General features: G+C 46.3%; 1 protein-coding gene across 2 annotated transcripts in view; it reads left to right on the top strand.

The window, feature by feature from the left end:
- Window positions 1-10,306, top strand: part of tbl1xr1a (TBL1X/Y related 1a) — a 45,002-nt gene extending 34,696 nt beyond the window's left edge. For both annotated transcript variants that reach the window (XM_077023409.1, XM_077023408.1), the window contains 14 exons: window positions 5,433-5,535; window positions 5,838-5,983; window positions 6,098-6,317; window positions 6,666-6,798; window positions 7,326-7,467; window positions 7,566-7,629; window positions 7,714-7,811; window positions 7,894-7,954; window positions 8,186-8,307; window positions 8,416-8,490; window positions 8,610-8,737; window positions 8,960-9,125; window positions 9,704-9,805; window positions 9,940-10,306. In XM_077023409.1, the coding sequence (XP_076879524.1) occupies window positions 5,478-5,535; window positions 5,838-5,983; window positions 6,098-6,317; window positions 6,666-6,798; window positions 7,326-7,467; window positions 7,566-7,629; window positions 7,714-7,811; window positions 7,894-7,954; window positions 8,186-8,307; window positions 8,416-8,490; window positions 8,610-8,737; window positions 8,960-9,125; window positions 9,704-9,805; window positions 9,940-9,966 (1,542 nt within the window). In that variant the 5' untranslated portion in view covers window positions 5,433-5,477 and the 3' untranslated portion in view covers window positions 9,967-10,306. The remainder of the gene's footprint in view (window positions 1-5,432; window positions 5,536-5,837; window positions 5,984-6,097; window positions 6,318-6,665; window positions 6,799-7,325; window positions 7,468-7,565; window positions 7,630-7,713; window positions 7,812-7,893; window positions 7,955-8,185; window positions 8,308-8,415; window positions 8,491-8,609; window positions 8,738-8,959; window positions 9,126-9,703; window positions 9,806-9,939) is intronic.
- The last annotated feature ends 8,823 nt before the right edge of the window (window positions 10,307-19,129 follow it).

Raw genomic sequence — 19,129 nt, 5'->3', positions numbered from 1 at the left:
TTGGTTCACCGGGCTGCTCAAGTACAAACTGGTTCACTGAACATCCTCAATTTATTGTGCGTCACCTCCACCAAACTCTCCATTGCTGTTGAGTTATTTTTGGCAGAGAGGTGGCCGCCAACCCCCCCAGTTCAAATACATTCAGCAGGTGACGGAGGAAGCTTGAGGTTATTTTGTCTTTTTGTTTTTCTTTTTTGTCATTGTTGTTGTTCATGTGTTTACAGTATATACAGCATTTGTCGCTGTAGTGTTCATGTAAAACAAACAAACAAAAACCTTCCCATTGTAATTGTGTTTTACTTCATTGTGTAAATGTACGGAATATGTAGAAATAACCTCTATATTTGTGAATATTTTTTCTGGACTTCTGACAGACCTTTATAGAAGACTACAAACTGAACACAAACACATGGTACACATGGTAGTAGTGTTTTCCATTTGTTATATCAGTGTATAGTCACATATATATCTGAAAGCCTGTTCATCTGATATTTGTGTAGAATTGGCAAGAGTTGAAAGAGTTTTGGTTGAAATGTGTTGAAAGTGTTTGCTTTTTCCAAAAGTGTGAGATGTTTTGCCTGTTGTGTGTTAAGTTTTGACAAAAAGAGACATGCTTTCAGAAATTGTGTATTAGCATTTGCAAGAAACTGTAAAATAAGAATAGATAAGTACATCTATTCTCTATACATACTACATCATGTTTTTGCTAGACTATCCCTCAGAATAGGCAATATGGTCAGAACAAACACCAGCATACGTTTCCGTCAACTACAACAGCACATCATTACTGACAACATCGACATCAGCAACATCCATTCAGTGAGTGTCCGGGCCAGTGGCTGTGTGAAACAACTGCACTAGGACTTATATGCTCTGATATCCACTCAGTGATAGTCCAGTGTCTGGCCACACAGCATTGACAACATTATGCCTATTTCATACTGTACAATACTGTAATGAACATCATAGGACACTGTACCATTGTCAGAGTCCCTGTCAGAGTCACACAATGTGCACCATTCTGTGCAGCCATTTGCCAGAATGGTGGTGTTCATCATCATGCCACTCTTGGTCCCTACAACACTGCACATCATCACCTTCCTCAACACAGAGCACAATATACTCATTCTCCTTCACTAGGAATGATCCACAACAGTCTGGGTTTGTTGTCGTTGTTCACCGGGCTGCTCAAGCACAAACTGGTTCACTGAAGAGCCACGATTTGTTGTGCTTCACCTCCACCAAACAACGTTATATTAACATTGTTCAATACCTGTTAATAGAATTATTATCCATCTTATCAGCAATGGTTGCTTTTTGCAGGTGAACCACTGTATGTCTGTGGCATGCTAGACCACGCCTTCTATTGACCACGCCTTTTATTGACGGCACACCCTTGACTCCAACAAGAACTGGCACAAATGCAGCCCGGTCTCTAACACTGGTTCTGATGACTTTCTTGGAAGTACAAACCAGAACAGAACCCACTCCTGAAAGAACCACTGCTCATTAATCCAACAAACACCCCTGTTCTACAAGGAGTTATTAGACATGTTTTGATTTTAATGTGATTTGTGCTTTAATAGCCTTTTAATCTGGACGTCATTGTTTCTGAGCTATATTTGCCTTCCTGCAGGGGAGGGCAGGTGTCAGTTCTGTAGTGAAGCAGACTGTAGTGATGCTACTGTTGGGAGACAGGGTTAAGTCTCTAGTGAAGACTGTAGTGATGCTACTGTTGGGAGACAGGGTTAAGTCTCTAGTGAAGACTAGTGATGCTACTGTTGGGAGACAGGGTTAAGTCTCTAGTGAAGACTGTAGTGATGCTACTGTTGGGAGACAGGGTTAAGTCTCTAGTGAAGACTGTAGTGATGATACTGTTGGGAGACAGCATTAAGTCTCTAGTGAAGACGAGTGACGCTGCTGTTGGGAGACAGGGTTAAGTCTCTAGTGAAGACTGTAGTGATGCTACTGTTGGGAGACAGGGTTAAGTCTCTAGTGAAGACTGGAGTGACGCTGCTGTTGGGAGACAGGGTTAAGTCTCTAGTGAAGACTGTAGTGATGCTACTGTTGGGAGACAGGGTTAAGTCTCTAGTGAAGACTGGAGTGATGCTACTGTTGGGAGACAGGGTTAAGTCTCTAGTGAAGACTGTAGTGATGCTACTGTTGGGAGACAGGGTTAAGTCTCTAGTGAAGACTGGAGTGACGCTACTGTTGGGAGACAGGGTTAAGTCTCTAGTGAAGACTGTAGTGATGCTACTGTTGGGAGACAGGATTAAGTCTCTAGTGAAGACTGGAGTGACGCTACTGTTGGGAGACAGGGTTAAGTCTCTAGTGAAGACTGTAGTGATGCTACTGTTGGGAGACAGGGTTAAGTCTCTAGTGAAGACTGGAGTGATGCTGCTGTTGGGAGACAGGGTTAAGTCTCTAGTGAAGACTGGAGTGACGCTGCTGTTGGGAGACAGGGTTAAGTCTCTAGTGAAGACTGTAGTGATGCTACTGTTGGGAGACAGGGTTAAGTCTCTAGTGAAGACTGTAGTGATGCTACTGTTGGGAGACAGGGTTAAGTCTCTAGTGAAGACTGTAGTGATGCTACTGTTGGGAGACAGGGTTAAGTCTCTAGTGAAGACTGTAGTGATGCTACTGTTGGGAGACAGGATTAAGTCTCTAGTGAAGACTAGTGATGCTACTGTTGGGAGACAGGGTTAAGTCTCTAGTGAAGACTGTAGTGATGCTACTGTTGGGAGACAGGGTTAAGTCTCTAGTGAAGACTGTAGTGATGCTACTGTTGGGAGACAGCGTTAAGTCTCTAGTGAAGACTGTAGTGATGCTACTGTTGGGAGACAGGGTTAAGTCTCTAGTGAAGACTAGTGATGCTACTGTTGGGAGACAGGGTTAAGTCTCTAGTGAAGACTGTAGTGATGCTACTGTTGGGAGACAGGGTTAAGTCTCTAGTGAAGACTGTAGTGATGCTACTGTTGGGAGACAGGGTTAAGTCTCTAGTGAAGACTGGAGTGACGCTGCTGTTGGGAGACAGGGTTAAGTCTCTAGTGAAGACTGTAGTGATGCTACTGTTGGGAGACAGGGTTAAGTCTCTAGTGAAGACTGTAGTGATGCTACTGTTGGGAGACAGGGTTAAGTCTCTAGTGAAGACTGTAGTGATGCTACTGTTGGGAGACAGGGTTAAGTCTCTAGTGAAGACTGTAGTGATGCTACTGTTGGGAGACAGGGTTAAGTCTCTAGTGAAGACTGTAATGATGCTACTGTTGGGAGACAGGGTTAAGTCTCTAGTGAAGACTATAGTGATGCTACTGTTGGGAGAGAGGGTTAAGTCTCTAGTGAAGACTGTAGTGATGCTACTGTTGGGAGACAGGGTTAAGTCTCTAGTGAAGACTGTAGTGATGCTACTGTTGGGAGACAGGATTAAGTCTCTAGTGAAGACTAGTGATGCTACTGTTGGGAGACAGGGTTAAGTCTCTAGTGAAGACTGTAGTGATGCTACTGTTGGGAGACAGGGTTAAGTCTCTAGTGAAGACTGTAGTGATGCTACTGTTGGGAGACAGGGTTAAGTCTCTAGTGAAGACTAGTGATGCTACTGTTGGGAGACAGGGTTAAGTCTCTAGTGAAGACTGTAGTGATGCTACTGTTGGGAGACAGGGTTAAGTCTCTAGTGAAGACTGTAGTGACGCTACTGTTGGGAGACAGGGTTAAGTCTCTAGTGAAGACTGTAGTGATGCTACTGTTGGGAGACAGGGTTAAGTCTCTAGTGAAGACTGTAGTGATGCTACTGTTGGGAGACAGGGTTAAGTCTCTAGTGAAGACTAGTGATGCTACTGTTGGGAGACAGGGTTAAGTCTCTAGTGAAGACTGTAGTGATGCTACTGTTGGGAGACAGGGTTAAGTCTCTAGTGAAGACTGTAGTGATGCTACTGTTGGGAGACAGGGTTAAGTCTCTAGTGAAGACTGGAGTGACGCTGCTGTTGGGAGACAGGGTTAAGTCTCTAGTGAAGACTGTAGTGATGCTACTGTTGGGAGACAGGGTTAAGTCTCTAGTGAAGACTGTAGTGATGCTACTGTTGGGAGACAGGGTTAAGTCTCTAGTGAAGACTGTAGTGATGCTACTGTTGGGAGACAGGGTTAAGTCTCTAGTGAAGCCTGGAGTGATGCTACTGTTGGGAGACAGGGTTAAGTCTCTAGTGAAGACTGGAGTGAATGGAAGATTGGGTCTCTGTAGTGAAGATCACAGTGATACTGCTGTTAGGAGATTGGTGTCAAGCCTGTGTAGGCTGTCCTGATGTTTCAAGCATTTCCAGACAGATTTAATGGGATGGGTTAGTGGAATCATCTTTGCCCATCACTGCTATGAATCATCCGTACAGAGGATCCGTAGAGCTTTGTATAAAACCAAGCAATTGTGCGACTAGATTTGGTCAGCTGTGTTACTGGTTAACCATTCATTCACACAGCCGGATTATCTCAGCTGTAGGCCAAGTTCTTCACCAGAACGGCTCTAGATGGTTGCAGGTCATCACATTTTCACCCAGTTAACACCACTTTGGAGCACTGAAGTTTTAGTTTGGTGTACCTTAGTGGGAAGCTTGTTCTTTTATTACAGAAAAGACAATATTGCACTATTTGCTACCAGTTTATGGTAATTCTTAGTCAGTTCACTGAGCAGTATGTATGATTTTGTAATTTCGTCTTTATCAATTATGTATCTTACCAGTGTTATGACATCCCACTTCTAAACTATAACCTACTGAACAAGGATTACTGAAGGTTACAGTACCAGTTTCTTTTTACTGTATGACAGCTTTCATTCAAATGATATTTATACTTATATGTGCTAAATGCTAAATACAGATATCTGTGTCACATATAAACAATGAAAATGGTAATAATATCTGTATTGCATCAGAATTTTCATATTGGTACATCCCCAGTAAAAGTGATCTACGCTATCAGATGGATCAGGGTAGTTAATTTTATTGACACACTGGCACTGGCACCAGTGAGCCCACTGGGCCAAATGTAAGTGTCAAGTTCAGTAGAGCCACACATTTTCAAGTAACTCGGTGTAAAAATAGACTCCCTTATAGTCTTGGGTTTGCCGTTCTTAGCGATTTTGATACAACAGTGCCACCACCTTGTAATGGTGACTTGTGGAAGTGCAGCTTGTTATTGAGCTATGGGGAGAAAGAACTGTACTATTCACTTCTGTACCCTGCCAGGCGACCACGTCTCTCTTGGCAGGGAGATCTGTTAACCCAGTTTAACAGCACAGGAGCCTTTTTTTAACACACCATCTGATGCTGAGAATCCTCAGAGCAGAAACCTTTTGTTTGCATCCTGCTCAATATTATTACTGTAATGGGCCGGTTATTGGCTTCTTTTGCACAGTGGGTCTCACAGGTGTCTGCTGGTGTTTCTTGCAGGCCTGTGTCCTCTGTGCTGACCTCATGGTGTAAGCTCGTGTAAAGATGAGCATAAGCAGTGATGAGGTCAACTTCCTGGTGTACAGATACCTACAGGAGTCAGGTATGTTTACATGTTTACATACATGAAGATTGACACCAGGCTTCACATGTGCCACGTAAACAGGTTCACACCGGTGCTGTTTAAACAGAGCCGCGTCTGGTCAAGAATCGGGTTTCTGTTTTTGTCCCAGTGTTGCACAGCAAAGCCTCAGGGATACGGAGGTCACACTACATGCCTCTCTGTGAGGTTCACACACACACACACACACACACACACACACACACACACACACACACACACACACACACACACACACACACACACACACACACGTTGACGTGTCTCCTCGTCCCCACCGGCAGGGTTCTCCCACTCAGCCTTCACGTTCGGCATAGAGAGCCACATCAGCCAGTCCAACATCAACGGCGCCCTGGTGCCCCCTGCCGCCCTCATCTCCATCATCCAGAAGGGCCTGCAGTATGTGGAGGCTGAGGTCAGCATCAACGAGGTGAGGACCCGCCCACGCTTCTCCGGCCCAACCGTGTGTGTGTGTGTGTGTGTGTGTGTGTGTGTTCTGCCCTTCGGTCATTCGGTTATCGGTATCTAACCGTCCCGTGTGCAGGACGGCACGCTGTTCGATGGCCGGCCGATCGAGTCGCTGTCGCTGATCGACGCGGTGATGCCGGACGTGGTGCAGACGAGGCAGCAGGCGTACCGGGACAAGATGGCACTGCAGGCGGCCGCGGCCGCGCCCCCCGCCACCAGCACCAACCTGCAGGGCGGCACCAAAAACGGAGAGAACACGGCCAACGGAGAGGAGAACGGCGCCCACGCCTTACCGAGTGAGCCGGCCACGCCACCCCTGACCAGCCTGCCTCTCCAGCTGTGGGCTGGTCTATTTCCACTGATTCGTACTGCTAAGGAGGAGAGGAAAGCATGATTACATTAATGGAAGTTATCAAACGAGCCAGTGCTATTATTTGAATGTTCAAAAAACATTAAAATGCATCAGAAGTGGTGGAGCGCTAAAAGGGAAATGATTTAAACACTGTATCTCTGATACTAGCAGGCTGTGTCCGCTCACACTGAGGAGTCTGACTGGAGGCTGAACGTCCACCGAGCCCACGGTGGGGGGCAGCCATCTGTGCGCTGGGACAAATGCCCTGTTCTGTCTGTTGCGCTCTGTGCAGATAACCACGCAGACATGATGGAGGTGGACGTGGACGTGGAGATCCCTCAAAGCAAAGCCATGGTGCTCAGAGGTCACGAATCCGAGGTGTTCATCTGTGCGTGGAACCCTGTCAGTGACCTGCTTGCTTCAGGGTCAGTTCCTCACCAACTGTTACCCTCGCGAACCACCCCTCCCCTCTGAACCCGGCCCCTCCCCTCTGAACATGGCCCCTCCCCTCTGAGTCCAGCCCCTCCCCTTTGGACCCGTCCCCTCCCACCACATCTCCCTGCTGGACTGTTCCAGCAGGCTCTCCTTGTCAGACCTTCTATCATCTGTTAACTCAATCTAGGTGGGGTGCCCAGCCTAGTGGGCTGGAGTCCAGCAGTTTGTTGATTCCTCTGTTCAAATGCACCTCTTAAACCTGATAACAAGCTGATGAGTTGAAGAAGGTGTATGTGTGTGTGTGTGCGTGTGTGTGCACGCACATACATAACATTGACCACACCACGGTTATACCTTATTTATTTATTTGTAAGGAAGTGGGAAAAGAAAACCAGCCTGTTCCCTCACTCTCATTCCCTCCCTCCCTCCCTCTCTCTCTCTCCCTCCCTCTTTCTCTCTCTCTATACTCCTCTCCCTCTCTCTCTCATTCCCTCCCTCCCTCTCTCCCTCCATGTAGGTCAGGGGACTCTACTGCCCGCATATGGAACCTGAGTGAGAACAGCACCAGTGGTTCCACGCAGCTGGTGCTCAGGCACTGCATACGAGAGGGCGGCCAGGACGTTCCCAGCAACAAAGACGTGACATCACTAGACTGGAATGTGAGTGCCGTTCCAGACGGCTCTCGTGAACCTCCAGTGGCTTTGGGCTTTGCGAGGCTACCGGGAGCCACTGACATGTCTGTTATTCCGTTTCACAGAGCGAGGGCACATTATTAGCCACAGGATCCTATGATGGGTTTGCCAGAATATGGACTAAAGATGGTGAGTGTGGCCGCCTTTTGGCTTTGTGCAACAGCAGCGGTTTGTTGTGCCGTCGTAGTGACGCTTAGATGACTTGTGCTGCAGGTAATCTCGCCAGCACCCTGGGCCAACACAAGGGCCCTATATTTGCGTTGAAATGGAACAAAAAAGGCAACTTCATCCTTAGCGCCGGCGTAGACAAGGTATGTGCAGAGACGGCCGCCAAGCTGAGTGTCGATCAGTGGTAAATGTGAATAGTGAACGGCAATTCCGTGTGTGTTTCAGACAACGATTATCTGGGACGCTCACACGGGAGAGGCCAAGCAGCAGTTCCCCTTCCACTCAGGTACCCTCGGGCCCCGCCCAAGCACCACGCCACTCTCAGGCCCCGCCCACGCACCACGCCACTCTCAGCACGCGTCCCACGCAGTACGCGCCAAACAGACGCAAAGAGGCTTTGAAGCAAAAGTGCATGGCCGCTTAGCGAAGCTAACAAACGGCGTGCGTGTCCTAGCTGGTGCGTGTTTTTCTGTAAACTGGTGCGGAACTACAGCCAGTCTTCTCCGTCCGTCCGCAGCTCCAGCCCTGGACGTGGACTGGCAGAGCAATAACACCTTCGCCTCCTGCAGCACCGACATGTGCATCCACGTGTGCAAGCTCAGCCAGGACCGACCCATCAAAACATTCCAAGGACACACAGTAAGAACGTCCTTCCGCCACACCCGTGCCCTGCTGGGCCAAAGAGTCCGCCGTGCTCCCCCCCGTCTCCTAGCACCAACCCTGCCCTCTCTCTCTCCTCCCCCCCAGAACGAGGTGAACGCAATCAAATGGGATCCGACCGGTAACCTGCTGGCCTCCTGTTCTGATGACATGACGCTCAAGGTAGGGGCCGGCCCCGGTGTGGCCAGGTCTGTTTGCAGACGGTTTCGTAGTGCTGGTCCAACACCAGTCAATCCTCCCTGGCTGTTTTTGAAAGCAGTGGGCTCTGTGTTTGTTTGTAGATCTGGAGTATGAAGCAGGATACATGTGTTCATGACTTACAAGCTCACAGCAAAGAAATTTACACTATCAAATGGAGCCCGACTGGCCCAGGGACCAACAATCCCAACGCCAACCTCATGCTCGCCAGGTACCTCCACGTCAGTCTCACGTCAGTCTCACGTCAGTCTCACGCCAGTCTCACGTCAGTCTCACGCCAGTCTCACGCCAGTCTCACGTCAGACTCACGTCAGTCTCACGTCAGACTCACGCCAGTCTCACGTCAGTCTCACGCCACGTCCATATCAGCCGGCAGGAGACCCGTTTCTCCACACACTGGCGCGGTTGGTTCATGTGCTTCCTCTTCCTCCAGCGCATCCTTCGACTCCACCGTTCGGCTATGGGACGTGGACAGAGGCATTTGCATCCACACGTTAACCAAACACCAGGAGCCAGTGTACAGCGTGGCCTTCAGTCCCGACGGCCGTCACCTGGCCAGTGGATCCTTCGACAAGTGTGTCCACATCTGGAACACACAGGTGAGACGCTCCCGCTAACCCGCAGCTGCCTAGCACAGACAGCGCCATGATGGGGGTATTAAAGCTGGATTAAGGGGTAGAATGTGCTTTCAGGCACAGAAAACCAAGAAAAAACACCTAACTGTAGCTTTAAACAGTGAACGGTTGCAGGATTGCTTTCATGTCTGGGCTTGTGGTTGGACTGAAAATCAGACATTACCTGCTGATAAAACATTTGGCAGTATGTGTGAATCCAGACTGAGGCTACGGATATCACACAGAACCTTCAGGAAATATTTTATTCAAATCCATAACGTGTGAAGCAGCCGCAATCACATTTTCTCCACTAGTGTCTGACTGGCTGGAAGGTGGAATAATTTCACTTAAGAAAACTTACTCGCTACTATTGTTGCTGTAGGAAATTACTAGATTTGGTTTTAATGATTTGATTTATGTAAATGAATATACACATTGAGCATCTAAGTGTGAGCAAAACATCGTTATTTTTGTTGACTACACTGAAGGGTGTTGTGGTGTGATTGCGTCATCAATGGGAAGCTTGTTGGCAGGACTAGCAGCTTGTTCTCTGGTTTCCACAGACGGGCGCGTTGGTTCACAGCTACAGGGGCACAGGGGGCATTTTCGAGGTCTGCTGGAATGCAGGCGGTGACAAAGTGGGGGCAAGTGCATCGGACGGCTCTGTGAGTCCAGACTTCCTCACTTCCCGTTCCACTTCCTGTTCCTCCCACATCTGATATGTTTGAGCCTAAATGTGTTATGGTACACGTAATGTCTCGAAATGTCTTGAAATGTGTTTTCTTTTAAATTTTTTTAGGTTTGTGTATTAGATCTGAGGAAATAACGCTGCTCGCTGGAAGCCATGGACCGACTATGAATGTGTACATAGCCAAAATGACTGTCCCTGCTCCACGTACTGCTTCAGTCCCTGTCGTACCATGGCCATCCAGGACACCAAGAGACAGACAGACACGCACCCCGACACGGCAGAGGAAACGCAACGGAAATGATTCCAGCCCGAGCCACAGGAGGCGCTGTTTGTAAGTAAGAGCGGTGGGGAGACCTACAAAAACCAGAAGAGGAAAAAAATAATCCCACACGGACTGGTATATTTACCAAATTTGGAAGATATTTTACTATTTGTTCTTCAAACCAATCTCATCAAAATAAAGGAGTGAAAAGACTTTAATCTTGGTTGTTAGTTCCATTTCAGTGTGCACGTCTGATTTCGTTCTTCAGCTTTTGTGTTTTCTCACTTGCTCCGTCTCTTTTTCAACGTCTACGTTTTTAAAGTCACAGCTGCATGAAGAATTCGTCTCTCATTTTTGTCACAGATACAGTTCTTGAAAGTCTTTTGGTACATTTTGTGGTTTAAAAAACAGTGGGGGAACTTGAAGACGTTTAAATTTTCTTTATTCTTCCTTTGTGGCTGATCCTTTGGTTTTATCTGTTGACGTCCAAATGCAGTCTTTTAGGATTTGGTTGTTGTTTTTCCAAAAGAGACGTACACTTCTGAACTGAACTAGACATTTAAAATAACAGGTCCACAAATGTAAAGGGATTATGTTTTGTTTGTGTGGTGCTGATGGAGCAACACAGTGTTAACTGTTCCATGAAGAACATTCAGAGGATGTTTGCATTCAGAGGAGATATGTGCTTCTTGTAAAAATGAGTTCTGAACAGTATGCCTGAAAGCTATCATTGGGCATGCTGTGTCCTTTCTTGAGTGTCTAGACGAAAAGGGAAGACTTGCTTTAAGTTTCACACCGTTTTTTGTTTTTTCTTTTTTCAAGACTTGTGAAACAGTTCTTGTGAAACAGTTCTTGTGAAACAGTTCTTCTCTAGGGTCGTCTAGGTATTTTATGGAGTTTCCTTTACCAGTTTAGTGGAAATCCACTAAATGAAAGTCATAGTAATGCTTGACTGAACAGTTTAACTTATTGTAGTACTGACTGGAGACTCCAGCAAACACCTGCGTCAGTATGTGTGTCCATCTGTCAAAGGCCTGCTTGCTACACAAGCACACAAGGCCTCTGTTTGTGTCTGAACAGATTTCCACGCAAGACTTATTTTGTTAATTGGAACTGTGAGTGAAGGCATAGAGAGATCACCTCGGCCTTTAGACGCTTGGTGTGTATCATCTGACCGCAGCAGTCCACAGTAATCGCACGCAGTGGTGTTCACAGTGTGACATTTGAAGGTTCACTACTCCACAGTACACGAACAGACTCCTTCACTAATGAGGAGTTTGTACTGGCTTGTGCGCTTTAGCTTTTTTATTTTTAAAAATCCAATACTGAGAACCCCGTCTGCATACAACCATCCATCGTGTGAGCGTACCTGAGGCGTGGACATGGAGACGCTCCATCAGAGCACTCAGTGGAGAGTGGAGGTCAGGTAACGGGTGGTGTAGTTTATTAACACTTCTTACAGTTATCACAGGGTAGTAAATGGATTAAACTAGTGAAAAATAGCTAACAACTATATCTTATTTTCACATGAAAACCTGAAACTTAAGGCAAGTCTAAGTGCTTGGGTGAAGACCTAAACTAAAAGTGGGAATATTAGTTAAACTAGTTAAACTAATTTTAAATGTCAGAAATCTGCAGCTGAACTCAGTTTTATAAATGCCCTTCAAGGGGTTTAATTTCGCATGCGAGGATGACTGACCCTGTCCTGGTAATCGTCTGTGACCAGCATGTGTGCTTCTGTTGCAGGGCGTGAACCTTGGCCTTCAGCCAGATCAAGCAAAAAATACTTTAGACTTCCCTTTGATTCCCTTCTCAGTGTTGGGTGTTTTCTACAACTCCGTGTTCTAGAAAAACCTAGAAAGCTTCAGTACTTCAGACTAAGTGAGCAGAGCTGCTCTTCAAGCTTGAAGGCGTTTAAAGAGGTCACTATTTAATGGTGTCCTATAGGGGCATTGGCGTCGTTACTGTACAGCCCCCAGGATCATGCGTTCTCTTTATGAGCCTTACTTGCTAATGGCTTAATTTTAAGCTTACATTTTATACAGAGTGTTGTGCTTAGAGGACCTGTATGAAGCCGTCTACTTTAAGTGGACTTTGCCATCTGAACACTATTAGTCAGTGAACGTGGAAAGGTTGTTTTTTTTTGTTTGTTTGTTTGTTTCTGCATAATTTGTTTGCTTACCCACCTCTTTTCATTTTGTCAGTACCAAAATTCTTAATTGTCTCCACTCCCCCACGACTTTTGTACTCTTTTAGTACTTTTGTAATTCATATTTCTTTGTAGCTATTAAAAATAGTTAAAAAAAACAAAAAGACTGTTGGAGAACTTGACTTGGCCACTCAGACTGTGTACAGTACACGCCCAGGATGAGTGTTCTGGGTGGAGATGCCCCCCCTCTCCCCCCTCCCCCAGGGTCCATCGCCAGCCTTGGTGTTCTGGGTGGAAATGTCGTCGTCCCCCCCACCCCACCCCCAGGGTCCATCGCCAGCCTTGGTGTTCCCCGTCACTCTTCTGACCGCCGACATGCCCCCCGCGTTGCATTCATTTGTTCTCATTTTAATCAGAAGTCCAAAATAAAAATATATTTTGATATTACCACATGTGTAATCCTTTTATTTGTGATAATGACAGATGCTACATTTATGAGACCTGCAGTTTAGATAAGCTAAGTATGCATTTTTCCCACCAATTTGTGATGCAAACATACATACATGTTTTCTTAAACATGATTTAAATGATGTGCCGTAACTACTTCAGAGACATGGTGTGAAATAGAGACTTGCGTACAGCCAGGTGAGGATGTATTTATGGTTTACTAACGTTCTGATTAGCGGTGAGCAAAACTGGCTTTTCAATCATGACGATTCTGATATAACTATACTGTGAAAAGAGTGGGAGATATTGGACCAACTTATGTTCATTTATATTTGTTTTACATTGTCCTTTAATGCGGTACATTATTATTAATATAACACGCTGGTAAAGTCCGAGGCTTCCATAGCTTAACGCGTTGTCTACGGCACACGCTCCCCCTGAAGGTGACGGCACCTGACTCAGTGAAGTTCCTGATTCCTTTACATTTGTAAATCAATATGAGCTACGGTTGGAAAGCCATGAGTGACCTTTGCTCGTTCAGTGTGTGATTGCAGCAGGAAGCCGAGAGAGAGAGAGAGAGAGAGAGAGAGAGAGAGAGAGAGAGAGAGAGAGAGAGAGAGAGGAGGCAGTGGAGGTCGATCAGCGTGTCACTGGCTGGCAGAGGCACCGTCAGGTGAGGGCCGCACAGGAAGGATCCCACACTCGCGTGTGCACGTGTGACAAACAGCTCTCTGATCTGGAGGCCCTCGGTATTAGGAAGATGAACAAGCCTATTTCCATGTCTAGGTGAAAGGAGACAACCTTGTCGAGCATAATGACAAACCCCTGAAACAGGCAGCGTTTACTAGTAATGAGGCATCTTCTTCCAGACCCACAACACTCCACGACCCTGGAAATGTTGGAGCATGGCTGTATCTTGGCAACCACGTGGAAGTGGTTCTTCCAACACTTCATACAGCAACAGCCTTGTTCCAGTATTAAACCCAACACGTATAGAACACTTTAGGTTCCAATATTAAACCCAACACGTATAGAACACTTCAGGTTCCAATATTAAACCCAACACGTATAGAACACTTCAGGTTCCAATATTAAACCCAACACGTATAGAACACTTCAGGTTCCAGGATTAAACCCAACACGTATAGAACACTTCAGGTTCCAATATTAAACCCAACACGTATAGAACACTTCAGGTTCCAATATTAAACCCAACACGTATAGAACACTTCAGGTTCCAGTATTAAACCCAACACGTATAGAACACTTCAGGTTCCAATATTAAACCCAACACGTATAGAACACTTCAGGTTCCAATATTAAACCCAACACGTATAGAACACTTCAGGTTCCAGGATTAAACCCAACACGTATAGAACACTTCAGGTTCCAGGATTAAATTTCCACATCAGCCTTGTATAAGCACCAACGTTTGGATCACATGCAGATGCGGTGAAAATGATTCCCGACACCAGAAAGGACACGTTTTATGCTGTTAAAGGTGAGCCACAGAGGTGCTGTGTGAGCAGTAATGATTGTAAGGGCTAGAGCAGGTGGCCTATGAAGTGACCTGCTGCTCTTGTAATCTGGCTGAGTTGTGGAGACTTTGCGGCTCTGTGCTGCAGCTGTGTGGTAGTGCCCCCCGCTGGGGGTGGTGCTCAAATTTACAAATAACATGGTTTAAGTTGTGAAGAGCTCAGTACTGAAAGCTCTGGACAAACTTGTTTTATCTAGTTGAGTCATACCACTTTCACTTCAAACAATCCCATTTGTAAATACATTAGGTAGCCTGAGGTAAATACATCTAACGTGAGAAAAAGTATTTCTGACCTTCACTGTTAAAAATTCCACGAGTTCCACGTTTTTTTATTTTTTATATACAGATCCCCGTGACATCCCATCATTACTAATTCACTGCCACCACCAAACACTGTTGCCCCAGCAACCATGATTTGACCTTGTTCACTCATATACTGATTAATTGATTAACACTGCACTATGTGGTCATTGTCATGTGCTCTGAAGGTCTCTTCATGAAGATGAGCTATGCATGGTGTGTAAGTTCTCCTGCACTGGGCCCACACGGTTGCCACTTCCCTCACAAACACATCCAGGGTCAGCACTGATCCGAGGAGAACGTGGGGCCAGCACCTCAGGGGAGGGGCTCGGGCACCCAGGGCCAGTGGAAAGGCTGTATTCACAGGAAATGGGAGGGGCCAGACAGGGTGGGTGGGGTAAATGTCATGGTGCAGTGGGTCATGTCATGTTTACTTACATATTTGTTGATGAGTGATGATTTCTCTCATAACTTCATTATACTTACAAGCATATTGGATTATTAAGACACCTGATCCAATTGTGTTGAAAAACCACTGAAGACCTAAACTGATCATTTAATATTTTTTTTCCCTGGTGCGTTTCAAAGAACATTATTACATATTACAAGAAAAAAAGGCATGAGACCAGAAACTAACACATTTCAAATTTTAAACTCTTCCATTGTATATACACTGGTTAGCAGAAAGAATTTGTTATCATAAATTATTACAATGAAAATGGCTGTGTTAATTCTCAGTTTACTTCTGCAGGGTGCTAGTGTTTGTTTCCTGTAGGATTAATTGCTATATGGACTTGAAATTGTCCTTAACATTGAAATTTGCTTCCATGTTTCAAGTAATTTAGTCAAAAAATATACATGGAGTGCATCTGTTTGTGTTTACTTCATAATAAAAGCATTAAAGAAACTTACTTCCTAATGCTGCAGATCCTTAATGTCCGAGGAAAGATACAGAGGGTGTAAGTTTTGTCCGCAGCGATACATCTGAACAAGAGAGATGTAATACCAACCAGTTGCCAGCAGAGGGCACTCACAGCCTTCTTGAAGAAAACAGAAATGGAAGCATGTAGAGACGAAGGGAAATTAAACCCAAAATGTTTGCATGTGCACTTTGACATTTGCTTATAATGATCTGTTTACATCAGTGTGCAGTTCTCGAAAAAAAAAAAAAGATCGGAGGAGGAGCATCATAAACACAACCTTTGAGAACGCAAAGGCATTATTGCTTTTTGCCTTTGTGTGTGTGTGTGTGTGTGTGTGTGTGTGTGTAAATGCATATGAGAAACCTAACCACACAGTGTGAGCCTGAAAAAGTCCATGTTTTCTAGTTAAAGTGCTTAAAACGCAAGGACTGCTGTGAAAATCAATGTGAAAAGTCCAGTCACAACCCAGTTCACTAATGTTCAAAGCAATTACCATGACTGATACACAGACTTGCCAATGTCCCTATAGATTTTTCTATGTGTCAGGGTTTTTTTTTATTTGCGCGTCTGCAGAGAAAATGTAAGAACAAGGAAACAGCAAGAAGAGCATCGGTCAGGGACCTGGATGCATAAGACGGAGACAAGGGCTTTGGGATTTCAATGTCCAAGGTGCCTCTTACAATGGAACACAAAGCAAAGCAAAGATAACGCCACCTAAAGCAGGAACTGGTCTATCTGATGTGGAGAATCCGATACATATGAAACAAAGCCGTGATTTCTTCTCTGCCACCTTGACCCGGGTTGGGACGGGGGTGAAGCCACATTGCCTGGGGTTACATGTGCCAGAAAGGTGAAGTTTCAAAGGTTAGTGGACACTGCAGGGCTCAGCGTAGACTGCAGGGGTAAATTGTTATGGCATTTCGGGCTAAAACAAGAATTTGTATTTTCAAGACTGAGAATTGCAGCTGACATGATACCTACACAGGGGGGTTGGCATTAATAAAAGCCACTGAAGTGCTCACATGTGACTACTGAGTACAATACAGCAAAAAGAAAGGTCAAAGGCAGGTGCCGTGCGTCTGCACCCATCTGCACCCATCTGCAGCCGTTAGCCATGATGCAGCACACGCCCTCCTGATTCACTTCACACATTTCAGGACTTCATGGCCATCTCAACATGGCCAATTATGCTGCTCGTCCTTGTATCAGACATTCATCCATCCTAACCTGCTATCAGACTTCAGATTAGATATCCTCTGTATAAAAGCTGCAATATTTTATCAGTCGTAGTGTTTGAGGTTGTCCACCAGTTCTTTAAAGGATCTGCAGTTGGAGACTACTCATAAAACTTGAATGCAACATTTATATCGTAAATTTTTCTTCATTTTCTGTTTAATTATCTTGACAGGAATGCATGTGTCGTGTAACTAGAGACACTCTGCACATCTACAGGTGTTGTCCTCATATAAACTCTCCACATACATAAGGATCGCATGGTTGTGTAAGGGCAGAGCAGCACTGGGACATCTGCAGTTGCTACCCACAATGCAAAGCGTTTCTCCTGCAGTAGACTGAATGCAGGTTCAGCGTTTGCACACACCATCACTCCCAACAGTTCCGCTGGCAATCGGACAGCCGTCCTGGACGAGTTCCGAGGAGTGACACCGGTCCAAAACAAACAAGCCTGGAACGGGTCGCAATGCCAAACGTCCTGTGAGAAGACTGAACGGCTCACTGCCCCTAAATTAGATCACAAATTCTCCCGCTCAGCGCCAACCCACTGTGAGCCCCGGAGACAAAGGTCTTTGCAGATTACTATTTAACGCTCCCATGCAGCCTCATACCAAACCCTATTACACCCAGGAATTCAACTCTATTTGCAGGGGAGGAAAGGAACTGTGGTTAAATCAGAACTTGAGATATCAAAACAGGTGACATGACAGTGAGGTGTGTAGGGGTGTGCAGGAGTGTGGTGTGGGGCTGCTCCCCACTGGCTGCACGAAGCTGTAGCAAGAAATAAATGTGTATATGTTATTATTATTAGGTCCACCTTGCTAGTGCTGTTTGCTTTCAGAACAGCCTGGTGCTGGAAACATTCCTCAGGGGATTTGGTTCACATGGACATGATGGCACAGACAGGAAGTGAATCTCTCCCATCCCACCACATCCCGAAGGTTCTCTATTGGACTGAGACTACGGAAGCCATTTATACAGTGGTCAAGAATCCTGCCTGCGATGACTTGAGCTTTGTCATGCTGGTGTAAGTAGCCATCAGGAGATGGACACACTGGTCACGAAGGGATGCACAATAAATAACAACACTCAGGTGGGCTGTGACATTTAAACAATGTTCGGTTGGTATTAAGGGACCCCCCCCCCCCCCCCACCCCATTACACCACCACCACCACCACCGCCACCATTACACACCACCACCACCACCACCATTACACACCTCCACCACCACCACCACCACCACCACCATTACACCACCACCACCACCACCATTACACACCTCCACCACCACCATTACACACCTCCACCACCACCACCACCACCACCACCACCACCACCACCATTACACCACCATTACACCACCACCACCATTACACACCACCACCACCACCACCATTACACACCACCACCACCACCACCACCACCATTACACACCACCACCACCACCACCATTACACCACCATTACACACCACCACCACCACCATTACACACCACCACCACCACCACCATTACACACCACCACCACCACCACCACCACCATTACACACCACCACCACCACCACCACCACCATTACACACCACCACCACCACCACCACCATTACACACCACCACCACCACCACCACCACCACCATTACACACCACCACCACCACCACCACCACCATTACACACCACCACCACCACCACCACCACCATTACACACCTCCACCACCACCACCACCATTACACACCTCCACCACCACCACCACCATTACACACCACCACCACCACCACCACCACCACCACCACCATTACACACCACCACCACCACCACCATTACACACCACCACCACCACCATTACACACCACCACCACCACCACCATTACACACCTCCAAATACACCAGCAGCAGCTTCCACCACCCATACAGGGCAGGATGGAGTGTTTTTATGGTGTTTATGGTGTTTCCACTGGATTCTGGCCCTGCCAACAAATCAACACAACGGACTCATCAGACCAGGCACCAATGTCTCCAGTCCTCTACTGTCCAGTTTAGGCGAGCCTGTGTGAACTGTAGCCACAATGTCCTATTTGTAGTTGATGGCACATGTCTGCTGCAGTTGTAGCCCATCTGCTTCAGGGTTCAGTGTGTGGTGTGTTCAGAGCTGCTCTTCTGCATACCTCTGCTGTAGTGAGTGCTTATTTCACTTCCTGTTGCCTTTATAGCAGCTCGAGCCGGTCTGGTCATTCTCCTCTGACCTCTGGCATCAACAAAGCATTTTCACCAAAGGTCTGCCACTCACTGGATATTTTCTCTTTTTCAAACCATTCTCTGTAAACTCTAGAGATGGTTGTATGTGAAACCCCCAGTAGATCAACAGTTTCTGAAATACTCTGGCCACGAACCACAATATCAGGTTCAAAATCACTTTAATCACATTTCTTCCCTTCGCAGGTCATCCTGAC

This window comes from Brachyhypopomus gauderio, chromosome 12 (genome assembly GCF_052324685.1).
Source record: "Brachyhypopomus gauderio isolate BG-103 chromosome 12, BGAUD_0.2, whole genome shotgun sequence".
Classification (NCBI taxonomy): Eukaryota; Metazoa; Chordata; class Actinopteri; order Gymnotiformes; family Hypopomidae; genus Brachyhypopomus; species Brachyhypopomus gauderio.
Note: the sequence above shows the minus strand (reverse complement) of the source record. Positions and strands in the feature narration are given on the sequence as shown.